We start from the raw sequence: 17,779 nt of genomic DNA, 5'->3' as shown, positions 1-17,779 counted from the left end.
AGTTAAAGTTAAGTATTTTAATAATTTATCCATATGTCTTCCAGAATTGTGTTGGTAAATGACTATTTGTTAACTGTATTTATAGATATTTTGTAGCGCTTCTGTCTTTTTCTTGGAGAACCCACATGTACAAAGTTTAGCCATCGAAAGCCGAGAATTTTTTGCCGGCATTAAGGTATGTAGCAGTGGGTGTAGATTTGAAAGATTATTCCTCTGGAACTGTGTTTTCCACGTTGTGATCTGTGGCTGCTGGTTCCAGAACCACATCACAGACTCCATGCTGAGACCCAGGAGTTTGTATTTTTTGAGAAATAGCTCAAATAATTCCAGTGCCAGTGAGCTCTAAGGGCCTGTTACTGAACTACAGTTGGAATAAACTTGCCTTTTTTTTTTCTTTTAGAAAAAAATTCTGTCTGCCTTGAACCAGAATCATGAAGGCAGGCTTCAACCAGACTGCCCAAAATGTGTTGTGGAACCAAACTGTGCCTAAACTCTAAACATTACAGCAACTCCATGAACTCTTCTGTGCATTGCTGATGTATTTAAGGGTTTGGTTTTAATTGATCTTGTTTAGTTAAAAAATTCTAGTGTTTATTGCTATCATCAGCTCACTCAGCAAAACAGGAGCTACAGAGGGGAATGCCCTTTCAAAATTATTATATCTTAGAAATAAATTATATTTTAACATGATTGCTTTACATGTTTTCTTACACCAGTTACAACCTGAGCACTGTATCTGAAGATGGGAATGAACACCAGTTGAGGATAGAGAGCACAGTTCCTATTGTTTGTCCTACTAGATTCAGTGAGCTTGATCAGGAGTGCAAAATCTCATTAAAACTGACAACTGTTGATCAAGGTAATAAGCTAAATCCATTTCATTATTAGATTTCAAATAATAACCAGTCCTTTTTTCCCTTCAGGAAGTCACTGGAGTGCACTCATATAATTAATTATATTGCATGTTTACATCATTTTACAACTCAATCATGTTAATAATACTGGGCCAAATTTATGATTGCCAAAGCAATCTATATTGCAGTCCACATTCATCCCTCCAGGGCTCAAAGCACAAGTTAGGAAAAAAAGACAATAATAAACAGTCTCCACATTGTTATCGTTCTCTTCCTCCTCTTTTTTCTCTTTCTCCTTCTCCTCATCCTTCCATTTACTCTTCTCTTTGTTTTGTTTTCAGAGCTTGAGGGACACACGGGTCTTTAAGATCTTCCAAGTCATCCCTAATGAGGAAGGTGTGATTAAGTTATGCTAAAAGTTCAAGCTTATGTAACACAAATCTCATAATGCCTTCTTCCCACTCTGCTCTCTAATGTAAGCTCATGTTTGAGATGTTTTGCTCTCAAATTCTTCCATTTGAATTACTAGTTATGGAGATTGTATGACACGGTCACAGGCATGTCACTGCCACCGCCACAGAGAGAGCTGAAATTCCCCCTCAGAACAAGACAGGCTATGAGAGCACAAACTGTCTATAGCAGTGACTGGGTTGATTGGGTTCTTTGTTTTTCCCTTAAGCCTCTGATATTGGGACCAATCAAGTAAAATATAAATAAAATAATTTTCAAGAGAGATTATAACTCTGTTCATATAATAATACCTTTTCCACCATAGGGCATAAAATTTTATTTACTAAATACACCAAGTGCAATGTATCTAGGTCTTCACATCTGTATTGCGCCTAATTAAATCAGAGAAACAAAAGGATAAAAATGCTAAGAGAGATTGCCTTATAGGAAGTACTCACCCAGAAAAAGAGATGACTACAGAGATAGAAAAAAGAATCAAAAGAAGCTATCCCAACATGCTTGACACTCAACAGGCTTAGGTAACACCCAACTATTCCCTTGGATTTCAGGAGCAACATAAGCAATACTTTATTTTTAAATACAACCCAGAATAGGAAATTAAACCCTCTCTTCTAGGCTGTTTGACATGTCTACCTCAAGCTATTTGCTTATTGTGTATTTTTGCATAATATGCAAATTTTACTAAAGTTTATGGGGAATAATAGGAAGAGGGTGGTGTTATTGACATCTTCCAAAATTGTGTTAGGCAAAGATTTTCTTCCAAGTGTAAAGTATTGCTTGCTCTAAATTCTTTCAACACGATAAGCACTGCTAAAATAATACAAAAACAGCCTAAATATATTCCTACATTTTAGAAATTTATCTGTTATTTGTCAATTAAAAACAATTTCCTTTTTTTCTGGATAAAATTTGTTTCATCCTGGTAGTCTTCATCTCATCTTCTTTAAGTATATTTTCATTATATCTCTACTCCTATAGAGCAGAAGTTGGTGTCTCCTACCATATTTCTGGGCTTCTCAGGTAGAGCTAGTGGTAATGAACTGGCCTGCCAATGCAGGAGACTTAAGAGACCTGGGTTCGATCTCTGGGTTAGGAGGATCCCCTGGGGAAGGAAGTGGCAACCCACTCTAGTATTGTTGCCTGGAGAATCCCATGGACCGAGGAGCCTGGTGGGCTACAGTCCATAGGGTTGCAAAGAGTCAAAGATGGTTGCGTCTCTGAGCACACACGTGCACTATATTTCTAGAAAGACCCCACTGCTTTTTCACAGTCTTAAAAAGAACAGTACTTGGCCCTCATGTCATAGACTAGGAGAAATTATGTCTGTGGTTCTATCTAAGCAAGATATATTTCATATTCACCTTAGGGAGATGGCTAAGAGTTTAGATGTTTCTGTTATTATGTATATGGGAAAAGTATATATTCCTAGGGAAAAAAAATGTATGAAGAGAAAATTTTTTCAGGAACTTAGAATCCATGCAGTGAGCCTATCTCAGATGGACTTTTGGTGGACTCTATCCATTTTGTTTAGTTATACAAATTTCTAGAGTTCCTTCCTCCTCTTTTCTTTCCAACTTATTTCTCTGTGTGTTTTTTGTTCCAAGGCAAAAAGCATCTCAAGGTTCTGAATATACTGGGACATTTGGAAGGTGAAAAGAGATTGAGGATTTATTTCTGGTGTGGAATTACTTAGTTTTGATTTTTCTGTTTTTTAAAATGATGAACTCTGTATCAATAATTAAATCTGCTTGGTGAACTCTGTTTCAGTAATCATTGCTATCCCTCAACAATGGATAGATAGAATGTAAATTCAAGCCCTAAGATTTATCTGTACCCAAGGCCTAAAAGAATTAGAAAAAAAAAATTAATTATGTTTCATAGTGTTAGAATTACATTGTTTTCTTTACAGAAACAAAAATAAATTTTATATTGCTTCTAAATTATTTCCAAGAGCATATGAATTTATAACCTATGAAAAATAGTAATATGTATGTATATATGTTTACACACATGTTGATTAACTATTTGTAAAGATCAGGTAGAGTTCAATAGCTTTGGTTTATTCAGACAGAAATTACCAATATATTTTTAAGAAAGAGGAAATAATTTAAGAATAAATTCTGAATTCTTTGTGGATTTTGGTTGGTAGTTTCTCTTAGGAAAATTTTCTGTGTATTTTTTTTCACTAAAATAGGTACAGAACAGCTAGGCTTAAATTTGGCACTGTCTTCCCGTCACGTGGACCTTTGTGGGACATCATCCTGTGCTGACGGAACCTGCAGCCGTGCTTTTGTCTACTATACTGCAGTTACACATTTTTCACAAGATGGGAATAGAGTCACAAATATTGTAGTAGAACCTATAGTTCATGAGAATTTCCTGTGGAACAGCTATATTCCAGACAGCATCCAGGTTTACAAATTATAAAAATCTTTTTATAAACTAAGCTTTAAAAATATATGTATTTTATCAATATACCTTATAAACTTTTCATCTCAAAATTATTTAATGAGCTATTTCAGTTTTTAAATGATTCCTACCTTAATAACTATGATAAAACAGTAGCTAATTAAAAATTCACTGAGTTTGTTAGAAAATGTATTGTATATCTCTAAATAACAATTAATAGTAATATTTAGGGAAAATTTCTTTGCTTTTAAGATCAGAGTGAAAGATGTCCCAACTGCTTACTGCTATTCATTTGCTGATCCACATATAATCACCTTTGATAGCAGGTAGGTTCCTGAAAGCTTTCTCCTTTGGTAGTTTGTGTTTTTCTTGGATTTTGTTGCTTTGTTTTAAACATTATACTATTTTTTTTCTTAGTCCTCTTCACTGAAAGATTAAAAAGGAAGGCATGTATGGACATCACTGTTTTGTTTCTAAATATTTGTTCATGTGAAATGTTTTTTGCCCTAAAATCTAGTTCTTTGTAAATATACAGAATAATTGTGAAGCTGAGATTGTAAAAATGAAGATTCTTATAAATACAATAATTTTAGCTTGACCATTTACTTATCATAATGATTAAATTATCTATTCTAGAGACATGTACTGTATCACATTTCTACATGATATTGAAATAATAATATTGAATGTTTAGGTAAGATGATTAAGCTAACACATATAATTATTTCAAAAATTAACCACTTCTAATTCATTGCAAGAATACTCAGGGGAAAAACTGTTGTAGCTATCGTGAATATCTGGATGTCTGCCTTTGGAACTTAAAGTAAACTGAGCAAAATGACCCAACAGTAACCTAAACTAGCTTGCTATTAATACCTGCATAGAAGGATTTAAACTCAGTTATACTGTTTTGGGAAATACATGATTTTAAGATGTTGCTAAAGAAATAATAAGAATACCACCTCATTGAGTCATAATATTCTTTGTGATAGAAGGTCATTTCTTCTTTAAAAAATTATAATGTGATCATTGTTAATAAAATTATTTAGTATCAGCAAGAATATGTAGAGCCCCCCACCAATAACAAGTGAAATTCCAAAAGTCTGAAAAGGTATTGAAAGGTTGTAGGAGGTAACCCACATACAACAATCTTTTATGATTATAATTAAATTAAATTAAATTCTTTATGATTATAACTAAACTTAGAAGCTTTAGTGGAAAAACCTGGAGAAAGCATAGTGGCTATTAATTTAATTCGTTATCATTCAACAATATTAACCATGTAACAACTAAGTGGAAAACCACACTCTAAGCGCTGGAGTATGGCAGTGCACAAACAGACAAACGTCCCCTGACCTCATGAGGCTTACGCTTGTATGGGTGGAGAGAGACACGCACGACAAAGGTGTAGTGTATCTGAGGGGAAAGGAAGCAGTGTCACAAAGAGAAGGCTGAAAGTGGGGACTGACTGAAGTGATGACACAGAAGAAAAATGCACTGAGAGAGATTTGGGTGTTTATTACTACCTTGTTTCATTTAGTACTCTACAAATAATTGTTGTGATGTATAAAGCTATTAGAATACAGATTTTCCATTCTTGCATCAAAATATATTGAATGCATATAAATACATTTAATATGTATATTTAGTTTATAACATACTGTTGTGATATTTTATACCAATTCTTAATGCAATTGACTTCTGTTAATGATAGGATATATGATAACTTAAAGACTGGAACATTCGTGCTTTATAAGAGTATGTCACGTGATTTTGAAGTCCATGTACGTCAGTGGGACTGTGGAAGCTTTCACTATCCTGTGTCATGTAACTGCGGCTTTGTTGCCAAAGAAGAAGGGGATGTAGTTACTTTCGATATGTGCAGTGGTCAGCTACATGAATCACAGCCATATTTATTTGCAAAGAGCCAAGATGTAACCAGCAATATCAAGATAAGTGAATGTTAGGAAGAAAAGTCACAGTATGTATGATTCTTCACTGAAAAAGTATTTTTTGTTTTTTTCTACTGATTTTGGATTCAAATCTGAATTTCATCTATATTAAATTAGGTGCTATTATTTTCCAATGTTAATTTTTTTAAGAAAATAACTTACCAATTAACACTGATCTCAGAATACTTTTTTTTTCACTTACCATACAAATAGACACAACAAAGTTCAAACTGTCAAATCTAAGTGCCTTATTTTAAGATTTCAGTATGATAACAGTGGATTATTCATAAAAAATATTTTTATAACATCCAATAAACAGTATATTAGGCAGAGATGAAATACATAATTAAGAATAAATATTCACGAGTAACTATTTTTGAAATGAATACAGATGATTCTGCTTCAGGAATAAACTGGTAGATACATGAAAGAGATTAGAAAATCAAGAAATAGACCCAAGGTTATATATTTTAAAATAATACTTAATATCTGTGAACTGATTATTTGCATTTTAAGGTCACCTTCCCTTCATCTTCCAAAAAAGTAAATTCCAGGTGAATGAAATTTAAAATTTAAATCAAAGTAGTAGAAGTTGCCAGGTCCAGCACAGCCGGTGAGAAAGACCTGAAACGGGCGAGCACCGTAATGAAGACAGACCCATATAATTTGGCAAGTGGGGAGTCAGGGGGCCATCCTGCTGTCCATGGCAGGAAGACAAAATGGCTCCTTCCAGCCCTCACTTTTATTGGCAGAAGTCACATGAGATCATTAGGGAATAGCTATACTGGGGAGTTTGATTAGAGCAGGCTCTGCTGTTGATCAGGAATACAGGAATAACTTGTTTTGTTTCCATGGAGATGGACACAGGGTTAGGCAGTGGAGCGGAAGAGAGAGCTCTTCCTGACCCAAAAATGTCAGGTCGGCATGCTTACTAGGACAATCACGAGGGCGCGGTTTGCCGCACCCTCGAGTCATGGGGCAGGTTCTGGTCTCTGCTCTGCCAGGCTGCAACAGAAAGTTTAAGTAAATGTTTTTATAGCATTGAGATGAGTAAGAATTTTTAACATAGCTTTATATATTTGAATTGTCATTAAAAACCAAAATGCAAATCAAAAAGGGAAAATATTGCTACATATAAAGCATAGTTAATATAGAAAGCACTCATTATTCACTAATATATAGTCAGCACTCCAATTAAAATGAGAAAATATAAATAGGCAATTCACAAAGAAATAAAACTGACTAATATACCCAGAAGTACAAATAATCAACAAAAATATGAAAATGTCAACCTCATTAGTTTATCAAAGAAACGCAGATCAAACACCTCTCATGCAAGACCAAGTGTAGACCATGTAGTTACAGACTTTCCAGAGAACATATGTATTATTCATATATTATGATCTGAACCTGTGCATGCCATTTTTTCAGGAAATTTTAGTTCTGAAAATTTGTCAAAGTAAAATAATCAAGGATGTACAGAACCCTAGTGATACTCATTATATTTTTCCAAGAGGGAAAAAGTACAATTAATGAGTGATGAATAAAACCATTTAACCAAAACCCTAAATATAATGCTGTCACATAATAGAACGTTTTGTACTCATGAAAATTTTGGAGTAAATGTGGATTTATTGACAGGTGAAGAAGATATTAATGAAATATAAGAGAGGTTTACAAAGCACTTGCATTAAGATATACTAGCTACCTCAGATTGAATAGTACTGTAAAATTTGTTTGCTTTTATAATATTTTTCTGCAGTGAACATTTAACTGATTTCATACAAAGGAGAAAAGCTCTGTTTTTAAATTTAAAACTTTAAAAGGGAAGGAGAGTCAGAGGAACAAAACACAGGTGGTGTGTTTTCAGTGATCTTCAACACAGGCACCAAAGCGCCTGACCTGGATGAGGGGTGATCCTCCTGTGAGGAGGCTCATGGATGACATAGGCTCTTAAGATGATTCAAGAAACCCCCTTGCTCCCATTCCCAGTTGCCCAAGCAACTTTCTGGTATAATTTGGCTTCTGATTCTATTTACCTACTGACTGCAAGAGAATACTGATTACCCACAGGAATCTGTTCTCCTCTGGAATTATATTTATCTGTGTAAATTAATTACTCGGCAATCTAGCTCTACATGAAATAATTATTATCAGAGATATTATTTTGGAAATATTATCCTCAACATTTCTAGCTGTTTTAATTGTATAAAATATTTGCTTTAGTGTAAATTATTTAACAAAAGGAGCATAAACAAAATATCTCAGTGAAAGGATCAATATGGAGATTAAACTTCAATATATAAAATATATTAAGATAAAACTTTATATTTTGGTCATTTTACTAATATGCTTAGTTTTTTTTTCTAATCTGTCTAAATGGTACTCATTATTTTGTCCCAGTAAATTAGAGGAAGACATTAGAAAGTCAGTTTGATTCTCGTAATCATTAAACCAATAACTCCTGATTTTCCTCCTACCACCACCAACCTGCTCTTTTCCATCTCAGTAAATGCAAACTTCTTTCCTCAATTGTTCATGTTAAAAACTCATAGTCACTTTGACTTTTCTTTTTATATCAAGCCTCATGTTTGATCCATCAGAAGCAAATTCACCTCTAGTATCAAAGAATTTTATCTCTCTCCCTGCTACCAACTTAGTCCAAGCCACCATTATCTCTCCCTTAATTATTTTAGATTCTCTTAAAGTTTATTCTCCATGCAGTGATTCCTTTGAAATATAAGTCAGACTGTATTAGTCCTCTGCTTAAATCCCTTTGTTGGCTCTTCATCACTTTCAGAGTAAAATTGACAGGCCCTACTATAGCTTAGAAGACCGTGTATAATCTGAGACTCCTCTCTCACTGAACTCATCCACCATTCCTCCATAGGTCATTACTTTCCAGTGTTCTCTAGTGGAAGCTTTACTGTTCCTAGTAAAGGCCAGCCTGCTTCTACCTCAGGACCTTTGGACTTATCATTCCCTCTCACTGACACATTCTTCCACATATCTTCATGACTGACTTCCTTGTCTTTTCTATTCAAATATCATATTATCATAGAAAATCCTTCCATGGTCATTCTAAATAAAATAGTTTTTCTCACACAACCCCATAGCATTTATCTCCCTTAATGTATTAATAGTTAATATACATTTTCTCCATTGTCTTGAAAATATACTTTTTCCTCCACTGCCTTATGTGATACACTTCATATTTATTTTTTCTTTTTTGTCCTCCAGTAATAGAATGTAAGTATCAGGAAGGCCAAGACTATTTTGTTCGTGATTATATCTCCAACATTTAGAATAACAGCAGAAAAATAGAAGTTGCTGTGTAAACATCTGAATATATAAAAGAATATTATTTTTCTAAATTTTCATAAATATTTTAGAACTCTAAATACAAATAGCAGGATTTTTATATCCTATTGCTTTTAAAGTTATATTCACATAGATCTTGACAGTTCTTAAAGGATTCAATGACTTTATGCATTTATCTTTTTTAATAGATAATGCATTTATCTATTTTAACCACTAGATCTTACTGATAGAGATAATGAATAATCTTACCATGACCAGAAGGAGAGAAATACCATAAGAAGGTCATTTGACTCTGACTGATAAAGAAATTATTTTCTCCTACGACTGAGAAGTATACCTAAGATTATGGTAGCAAGTATGATAGCAATAATACATAAAAATAGCAACAATACTGGGACAACAGCATGCACAAAATTTGATAATTCTTTCCTAAAACTTATGTTAAGAATTGTTTTTTAATTTAATACATTGCATTGCTAAATATATTATCTTATTACAAGGGCATTTTTTCATAACCTATTTTTATAAGAGCATTTTTTCTGTAATGTGTCTCTATGACATAAACCAAATGGCAAAAGCAAAACATACGCAAGGTGGCAGTAATTTGTTAATACTTGTATTATTTGGTATCAAGTATTAAAATATTAATTAAACCTGTATAATTGGACACTGATAATATCTGTAATGCTATTTCTATTGGCTGAATAGTAGGTAGTACTTCTTTTAATACTAGATTACAGTTAACATGTAACTGTTTAATTAATGTGCTAAATAATATTGGGGATAGACTTTAAAATATTATTTTACATATGTAAAATTACAATTTTAATTTTGGCCTTGAAAATAATTTTTTCTGGAGTTAAAGAAAATATGTTCTATTTTTTTAATCATTTTTTTCTGAAGACAAGGTTCCTGAGATTATAGAACTTGAGAATGCTGGATTCTGTAATATTTGAAAATATAACTGTGTGATGGTGAGAGTTTTTGGTCAAGGCTTCAAAGAATCACCTTCAATTAAATGTGAAGTTACTAAACTGAAGGTATGTTAATTATAATGTCAAAAACAATTAAGTTCATGAGTTATTCAGGTTAATTTTCTTTAGTTTGGAGTATCAATTAGCAACATAATCTCAAAGGATGTCATATCCTCAGAGAGCTGAACAGGAAAACTGTTAAGTTGCTTAACCATAAAGCTTCTCCTGTTTTTTATCATTTTTATTGAGGCATTAGCTCACTATTTCAGTCTCAATAAAATATTAAAATAATATCAAATGATATCAGCGTCTTTATTGAAATGTAAAAACACAATGAATGGAGGTCATTTTAATCGAAGACACTTTGCTTAAATTATAGGATTTAGAGATATGAACAATTCCCTTTTACAAACCCCAAAATTAGGAATAATTGTGCTCATCCTTTATATTTCCCTTATTATGGATTTCATATGGGAAAATTGCAAAAAAAAAAAAAGTATTTTTCTTTCTTGAAGCCACATAAGACAGACATGGTCACTCAGTTTTAATATTAGTGCATCAAATTATACTTTATTTTTGATGATATTTATATGATCTTCCTTTTATTTGTGGAATTTTAAAGAGCATTTTAAATTTATAAAGTACTTATTACGTTGGGTAAGCTAGAAGCTTACAATAGTAAATCATAATTTAGCATTTTTTTTTACTTTTCTCTCAATTCATTCTGAGATTGAGAATTTAAGGAGGAAATAACTTTTGTATGTGTCTTTGTCAAATAGTTATACGTAAGAGTTATGCTTATTGCAAGATTTTGAGTAGAGCCTTTCCAAATGAGCCATGAACTATTTTAACCTCAGTGAAATAATAAGACATGTAATAGAAAATGTAATATATATTATTTCATTCACTTTAGTGTTGCTCACGGAAGTTGTCATTATATTGTTCTTGGCAGAATAAACCACGTTATCATCACATCATATCATATCACATCAGATGTGATCATCACACTTCAATTAAGTCATCTGATGAGAGAATTTTATAGGTTTATATTCTCTTGGAAAGTACATTTTGTTCTTTCAGATATACTTTTTACTGTGATACTTCTTCTCATACTACTTCCCTCCTCCAAATATCTGATAAAGAGTATACTCTGGAATTCTCTAACTCTATACAGAACTATAGAAAAAAATATATATATTCATCAACAAGAATCAAAATTACATACATTAACTTTTCTTTCTCACACTGTTTAGAATGTTTATGTATTTTATTTGTAATACTGTTGGATTTCTTTTTATAGTATTTGTATTCCACTTTGAATTTCCTTCACACTCTGGTTGATTTTAGTTATATACTTATTTGGAAGGTATGTGATATATTATCGTGGTTCTAATAGTTGATGCCATACAAAAGGTATACACTGCAGAGAAGTGTCACTTTCTTCTCATCCCTGTGTTCCTCTCCGCATTGCTCCTTCTTTCCATCCTGTTCCCATCCATTTTCGGAAAGCATCCATTGTTTTTTTAGTTTATTCTTATTGTATTTCTTTTGCACAGAGGAGAATGTAAATTTCTTTTTTCCTATGAATGGTAGCATAATACAGATGTTCTTTTTTACTTTTGCAGTAGTCATTTTTAACAAGTTTTTGTCTAGAGCTCCATCCACCCAGTCATTTTCTTCATTCACTCTAAAAGCATCTAGGACTTTACAGAATCCAATTTTTAAGAACTGGATCACTTAAGTTATCCAGAATTAAGAATCCCATCACTTACTGATAGGATTAAACCTAAGTTGCTATCCTAGAAACAAATGACCCTTCATGATCCAGCTATTGTCTGTTTTTCCAGGTGTGAACTTCCTGTACTCTAGGAAAATCCCATGCTTTTTCCTGCATTACTGTTTTTTCACATGGTATCCCCCTCCAGGCTTCCTAAATTGCACTCATCTATTTCTGCTCCCAGTATCCAAAAGGCAGTCTCCTTTTTCACTTTCAAGAGAAGTGCTGTTCCTTTTTTGAAGCCTTCCTTGACCACGCTAGTTAGACTTAGCGGCTTCTTTCTCTCATTACACCTTATTTGAATCTTGGTTATAACAATAAGAAAGTATTTTGTTTTTCTTTCCTCTGTGATCTCTTTCTTTTAGAATATTCTCATTCCATATGAAAGAGAGTGAGTGTTAGTCACTTAGTTGTGTCTGACTCTTTGTGACTTTATGGACTCTAGCCCACCAGGCTCCTTGGTCCATGGGATTTTCCAGGCAAGAATTCTGGAGTGGGTTGCCATTCCCTTCCCCAGGGATCGAACCCAGGTCTCCTGCATTCAGGCAGACTCTTAACCGTCTGAGCCACTCGGGATTCCATACAGATGCTCACAAAATACTGTTGAATGGAAAAGAAAGAGAACCCTGTTTATTCTTCATTTGGAGTAGGCTTTCTAAACAGAAGAGTGGAAATAACCCCTGTATTCCTGGTCATTGCCTGGAGTCTTGTTTCAACACCCAAAACCAAAACAAGAGTCCATACATCCATCTAAGTGTCAATATCATGACTACCCTCTGATGATTGTTGTCATCCCCCTCTGCTGGAAGGGAACCACTCATTTATCTGCTAGGCCAGACTGTACACAGTCCCTTAAACATGGACATGTGTTATGGGGCTCACTCTTTCAGCAAGATAGCTTCTGTTAGCCACAGACTAGTATGTTCTTGCTTTTTTTTCCCTGCTGACCTGTAATATTGAAACATCAGTATACTCCTATTTCTGAGCCCTTAAAAACATTCCAAGGCATAAACTTTTTAAATATCTGAACCTAAATTTTAGTAATAAAATATATCCTTTTTCTGTGTTGTTACATACCAGAACATTATTCTTTCTTTACTTCTTTAGATACCAATGCAATTCAATACTGAAAATAGTATTTAAAGTTTAAGTATGATATGATGTTGAGTTATTAAATGTGGTGAATTGGTTAGAATTTATTTCGTTTTAAGTTACATAAATTGAACTAGCTTGAGCAAAAATTATATTATGAGGAAAATGCATTTTTCACAAAATCCCAATAGGAACCTGACTGCTGAATTCTCAGGAAAAAAAGAATTAAACTTGGGACTTAAACACCATGAAGACTCAGTTTGTCTGCATTTGTATGTGTGTGTGTATCTGTCATGGTCCTGCTTGTCTCTGTTTGTCAGCTTCATTTTTCCCTTTCACTAGGTATTACCTTTCTCCAAGTAGTGGTAAACATGGCCATCAACAGCTCCATAGCTTTTTATCTTGTAACTCAAGCCTCCAGGCTGTCTTAACATCCTCTATGGTACGAAGTTAAAACATCTGAAATAAGCATTGGCATAGCTTTGGTCCACCTATGGACCAGTCAGATGTAGTCAAGGGAGGTGGGTCATGTAAGAAAAAGAGAAGCCCTTTGAAAACCATGTATATGGAGGCAGAAAGGGTGGTTTCAAGTAGAAGATGGGATCAAGAGAAGTGAAGGATTTTCTGGGTAGAAAACCAGTCTGCTATGTGTCAACTACATAGTCAAAAATGTTTCTTCTTGCTACAAAAGTCATTACTTGGGATCCATTATTTATGGCTAATATTGGTAAGTTATTTGATTTGAACCCACAAGAAATGTGTGAGTCATTAAAAGCAATTTATATCAAATTCGGATGCATATGTATTCTGAATAAAACTGTCAATGTCAGTTTTATTTCTTCATTATGCATTCCATTATACCAGGCACATATTTTAAAATTTATATTTTGGTTATATGTAACTCACTGGCAAAGCATTCCCATGATCTAACAGAGGTTAATTGATTTTTCATTACGCTTTCAGTTTAATAGCAGTAAATGGGTCCTTGAAGAAGCCCTCTACACATACACTGTTTTTCAAAACAGCAGGACTGTTGATTGTCAGTTGCCCGCTGATGTTCAGCAGTCTAGTACCATAGATATGATGGGTGAGAAACCAATCATGAAGTGGCAAATCAGTTCTAATGAGGTGGATGAAACTGGAGCCTATTATACAGAGTGAAGTAAGCCAGAAAGAAAAACACCAATACACTATACTAACGCATATATATGGAATTTAGAAAGATGCTAACAATAACCCTGTGTACGAGACAGCAAAAGAGACACTGATGTATAGAACACTCTTATGGACTCTGTGGGAGAGGGAGAGGGTGGGAAGATTTGGGAGAATGGCATTGAAACATGTAAAATATCATGTATGAAACGAGTTGCCAGTCCAGGTTCAATGCACGATACTGGATGCTTGGAGCTAGTGCACTGGGACGACCCAGAGGGATGGAATGGGGAGGGAGGAGGGAGGAGGGTTCAGGATGGGGAACACATGTATACCTGTGGCGGATTCATTTTGATATTTGGCAAAACTAATACAGTTATGTAAAGTTTAAAAATAAAATAAAATTAAAAAAAAGAAAAGATATCCTCATATTTATAAATAAAATATGTATGTATTAAAATTTCATAATGAATTTATAATATTATACTTAGAACAAATTATCTGATTATAGAACTACATATATCTTGCAGGTATCTAACAATGGTTATAGGTTCAGTAATCCCAAAATAATGATCATATATGATGGAGCTTGTCAAGTTTGTGGTCTCTATGAAACGGACTTGTGTACTAGATCAGATCAGTCGCTCAGTCGTGTACGACTCTTTGCAACCCCATGAATCGCAGCACGCCAGGCCTTCCTGTTCATCACCAACTCCCGGAGTTCACTCAGACTCACGTCCATCGAGTCAGTGATGCCATCCAGCCATCTCATCCTCTGTCGTCCCCTTCTCCTCCTGCCCCCAATCCCTCCCAGCATCAGAGTCTTTTCCAGTGAGTCAACTCTTCGCAAGAGGTGGCCAAAGTACTGGAGTTTCAGCTTTGGCATCATTCCTTCCAAAGAAATCCCAGGGCTGATCTCCTTCAGAATGGACTGGTTGGATCTCCTTGCAGTTCAAGGGACTTTCTAGAGTCTTCTCCAACACCACAGTTCAAAAGCATCAGTTCTTCGGCACTCAGCCTTCTTCACAGTCCAACTCTCACATCCATACATGACCACAGGAAAAACCGTAGCCTTGACTAGATGAACCTTTGTTGGCAAAGTAATGTCTCTGCTTTTGAATATGCTATCTAGGTTGGTCATAACTTTCCTTCCAAGGAGTAAGCGTCTTTTAATTTCATGGCTGCAGTCACCATCTGAAGTGATTTTGGAGCCCAGAAAAATAAAGTCTGACACTGTTTCACTGTTTCCCCATCTATTTTCCATGAAGTGGTGGGACCGGATGCCATGATCTTCATTTTCTGCATGTTGAGCTTTAAGCCAACTTTTTCACTCTCCTCTTTCACTTTCATCAAGAGGCTTTTGAGTTCCTCTTCACTTTCTGCCATAAGGGTGGTGTCATCTGCATATCTGAGGTTATTGATATTTCTCCCGGCAATCTTGATTCCAGCCTGTGTTTCTTCCAGTCCAGTGTTTCTCATGATGTACTCTGCATATAAGTTAAATAAACAGGGTGACAATATACAGCCTTGACATACTCCTTTTCCTATTTGGAACCAGCCTGTTGTTCCATGTCCAGTTCTAGCTGTTGCTTCCTGACCTGCATACAAGAGGCAGATCAGGTGGTCTGGTATTCCCATTTCTTTCAGAATTTTCCACAGTTTATTGTGATCTACACAGTCAAAGGCTTTGGCATAGTCAATAAAGCAGAAATATATGTTTTTCTGGAACTCTCTTGCTTTTTCTATGATCCAGCAGAAGTTGGCAATTTGATCTCTGGTTCCTCTGCCGTTTCTAAAACCAGCTTGAACATCAGGAAGTTCACGGTTCACATATTGCTGAAGCCTGGCTTGGAGAATTTTGAGCATTACTTTACTAGCATGTGAGATGACTGCAATTGTGCAGTAGTTTGAGCATTCTTTGGCATTGCCTTTCTTTGGGACTGGAATGAAAACTGACCTTTTCCAGTCCTGTGGCCACTGCTGAGTTTTACAAATTTGCTGGCATACTGAGTGCAGCACTTTCACAGCATCATCTTTCAGGATTTGGAATAGCTCAACTGGAAATCCATCACCTCCACTAGCTTTGTTCGTAGTGATGCTTTCTAAGGCCCACTTGACTTCACATTCCAGGATGTCTGGCTCTAGGTCAGTGATCATGCCATCGTGATTATCTGGGTCGTGAAGATCTTTTTTGTACAGTTCTTCTGTGTATTCTTGCCACCTCTTCTTAATATCTTCTGCTTCTGTTAGGTCCATACCATTTCTGTCCTTTAACGAGCTCATCTTTGCATGAAATGTTCCTTTGGTATCTCTGATTTTGTTGAAGAGATCCCTAGTCTTTTCCAGTCTGTTGTTTTCCTCTATTTCTTTGCATTGATCACTGACAAAGGCTTTCTTATCTCTTCTTGCTATTCTTTGGAACTCTGCATTCTGATGTTTATATCTTCCCTTTTCTCCTTCGCTTTTCGCTTCTCTTCTTTTCACAGCTATTTGTAAGGCCTCCCCAGACAGCCATTTTACTTTGTTGCATTTCTTTTCTATCGGAATGGTCTAGATCCCTGTCTCTTGTACAATGTCACGAACCTCATTCCATAGTTCATCAGGCACTCTATCTATCAGATCTAGGCCCTTAAATCTATTTCTCACTTCCACTGTATAATCATAAGCGATTTGATTTAGGTCATACCTGAATGGTCTAGTGGCTTTCCCTACTTTCTTCAATTTAAGTCTGAATTTGGCAATAAAGAGTTCATGGTCTGAGCCACAGTCAGCTCCTGGTCTTGTTTTTGCTGACTGTCTAGAGCTTCTCCATCTTTGGCTCCAAAAAATATAATCAATCTGATTTCAGTGTTGACCATCTGGTGATGTCCATGTATAGAGTCTTCTCTTGTGTTGTTGGAAGAGGGTGTTTGCTATGACCAGTGCATTTTCTTGGCAAAACTCTATTAGTCTTGCCCTGCTTCATTCTGTATTCCAAGGCCAAATTTGCCTGTTACTCCAGGTGTTTCTTGACTTCCTACTTTTGCATTCCAGTCCCCTGTAATGAAAAGGACATCTTTTTTGGGTGTTAGTTCTAAAAGGTCTTGTAGGTCTTCATAGAACCATTCAACTTCAGCTTCTTCAGCGTTACTGGTTGGGGCATAGACTTGGATTACTGTGATATTGAATGGTTTGCCTTGGAAACGAACAGAGATCATTCTGTCGTTTTTGAGATTGCATCCAAGTACTGCATTTCGGACTCTTTCGTTGACCATGATGGCCACTCCATTTCTTCTGAGGGATTCCTGCCCGCAGTAGTAGATACAATGGTCTTCTGAGTTAAATGCACCCATTCCAGTCCATTTCAGTTCGCTGATTCCTAGAATGTTGACATTCACTCTTGCCATCTCTTGTTTGACCACTTCCAATTTGCCTTGATTTATGGACCTAACATTCCAGGTTCCTATGCAGTATTGCTCTTTACAGCATTGGACCTTGCTTCTATCACCAGTCACATCCACAGCTGGGTATTGTTTTTGCTTTGTCTCCATCCCTTCATTCTTTCTGGAGTTATTTCTCCACTGATCTCCAGTAGCATATTGGGCACCTACTGACCTGGGGAGTTTCTCTTTCAGTATCCTATCATTTTGCCTTTTCATACTGTTCATGGGGTTCTCAAGGCAAGAATACTCAAGTGGTTTGCCATTCCCTTCTCCAGTGGACCACATTCTGTCAAAATATCTTCACCATGACCCGCCCGCCTTGGGTTGCCCCATGGGCATGGTTTAGTTTCATTGA

General features: G+C 35.3%; 1 protein-coding gene across 1 annotated transcript in view; it reads left to right on the top strand.

Annotated features, from left to right (window-relative positions):
- Positions 1–17,779, top strand: part of VWDE (von Willebrand factor D and EGF domains) — a 95,396-nt gene that overhangs the window by 14,199 nt on the left and 63,418 nt on the right. Inside the window, 9 exon segments of the mRNA XM_045166517.1 lie at positions 86–177; positions 714–859; positions 3,520–3,737; positions 3,987–4,060; positions 5,449–5,693; positions 5,696–5,719; positions 9,911–10,047; positions 13,814–13,978; positions 14,533–14,655. Of these exon segments, the coding sequence (XP_045022452.1) occupies positions 86–177; positions 714–859; positions 3,520–3,737; positions 3,987–4,060; positions 5,449–5,693; positions 5,696–5,719; positions 9,911–10,047; positions 13,814–13,978; positions 14,533–14,655 (1,224 nt within the window).

The sequence above is a fragment of the Bubalus bubalis genome, chromosome 8 (assembly GCF_019923935.1).
Source record: "Bubalus bubalis isolate 160015118507 breed Murrah chromosome 8, NDDB_SH_1, whole genome shotgun sequence".
NCBI lineage: Eukaryota > Metazoa > Chordata > Mammalia > Artiodactyla > Bovidae > Bubalus > Bubalus bubalis.
Note: the sequence above shows the minus strand (reverse complement) of the source record. Positions and strands in the feature narration are given on the sequence as shown.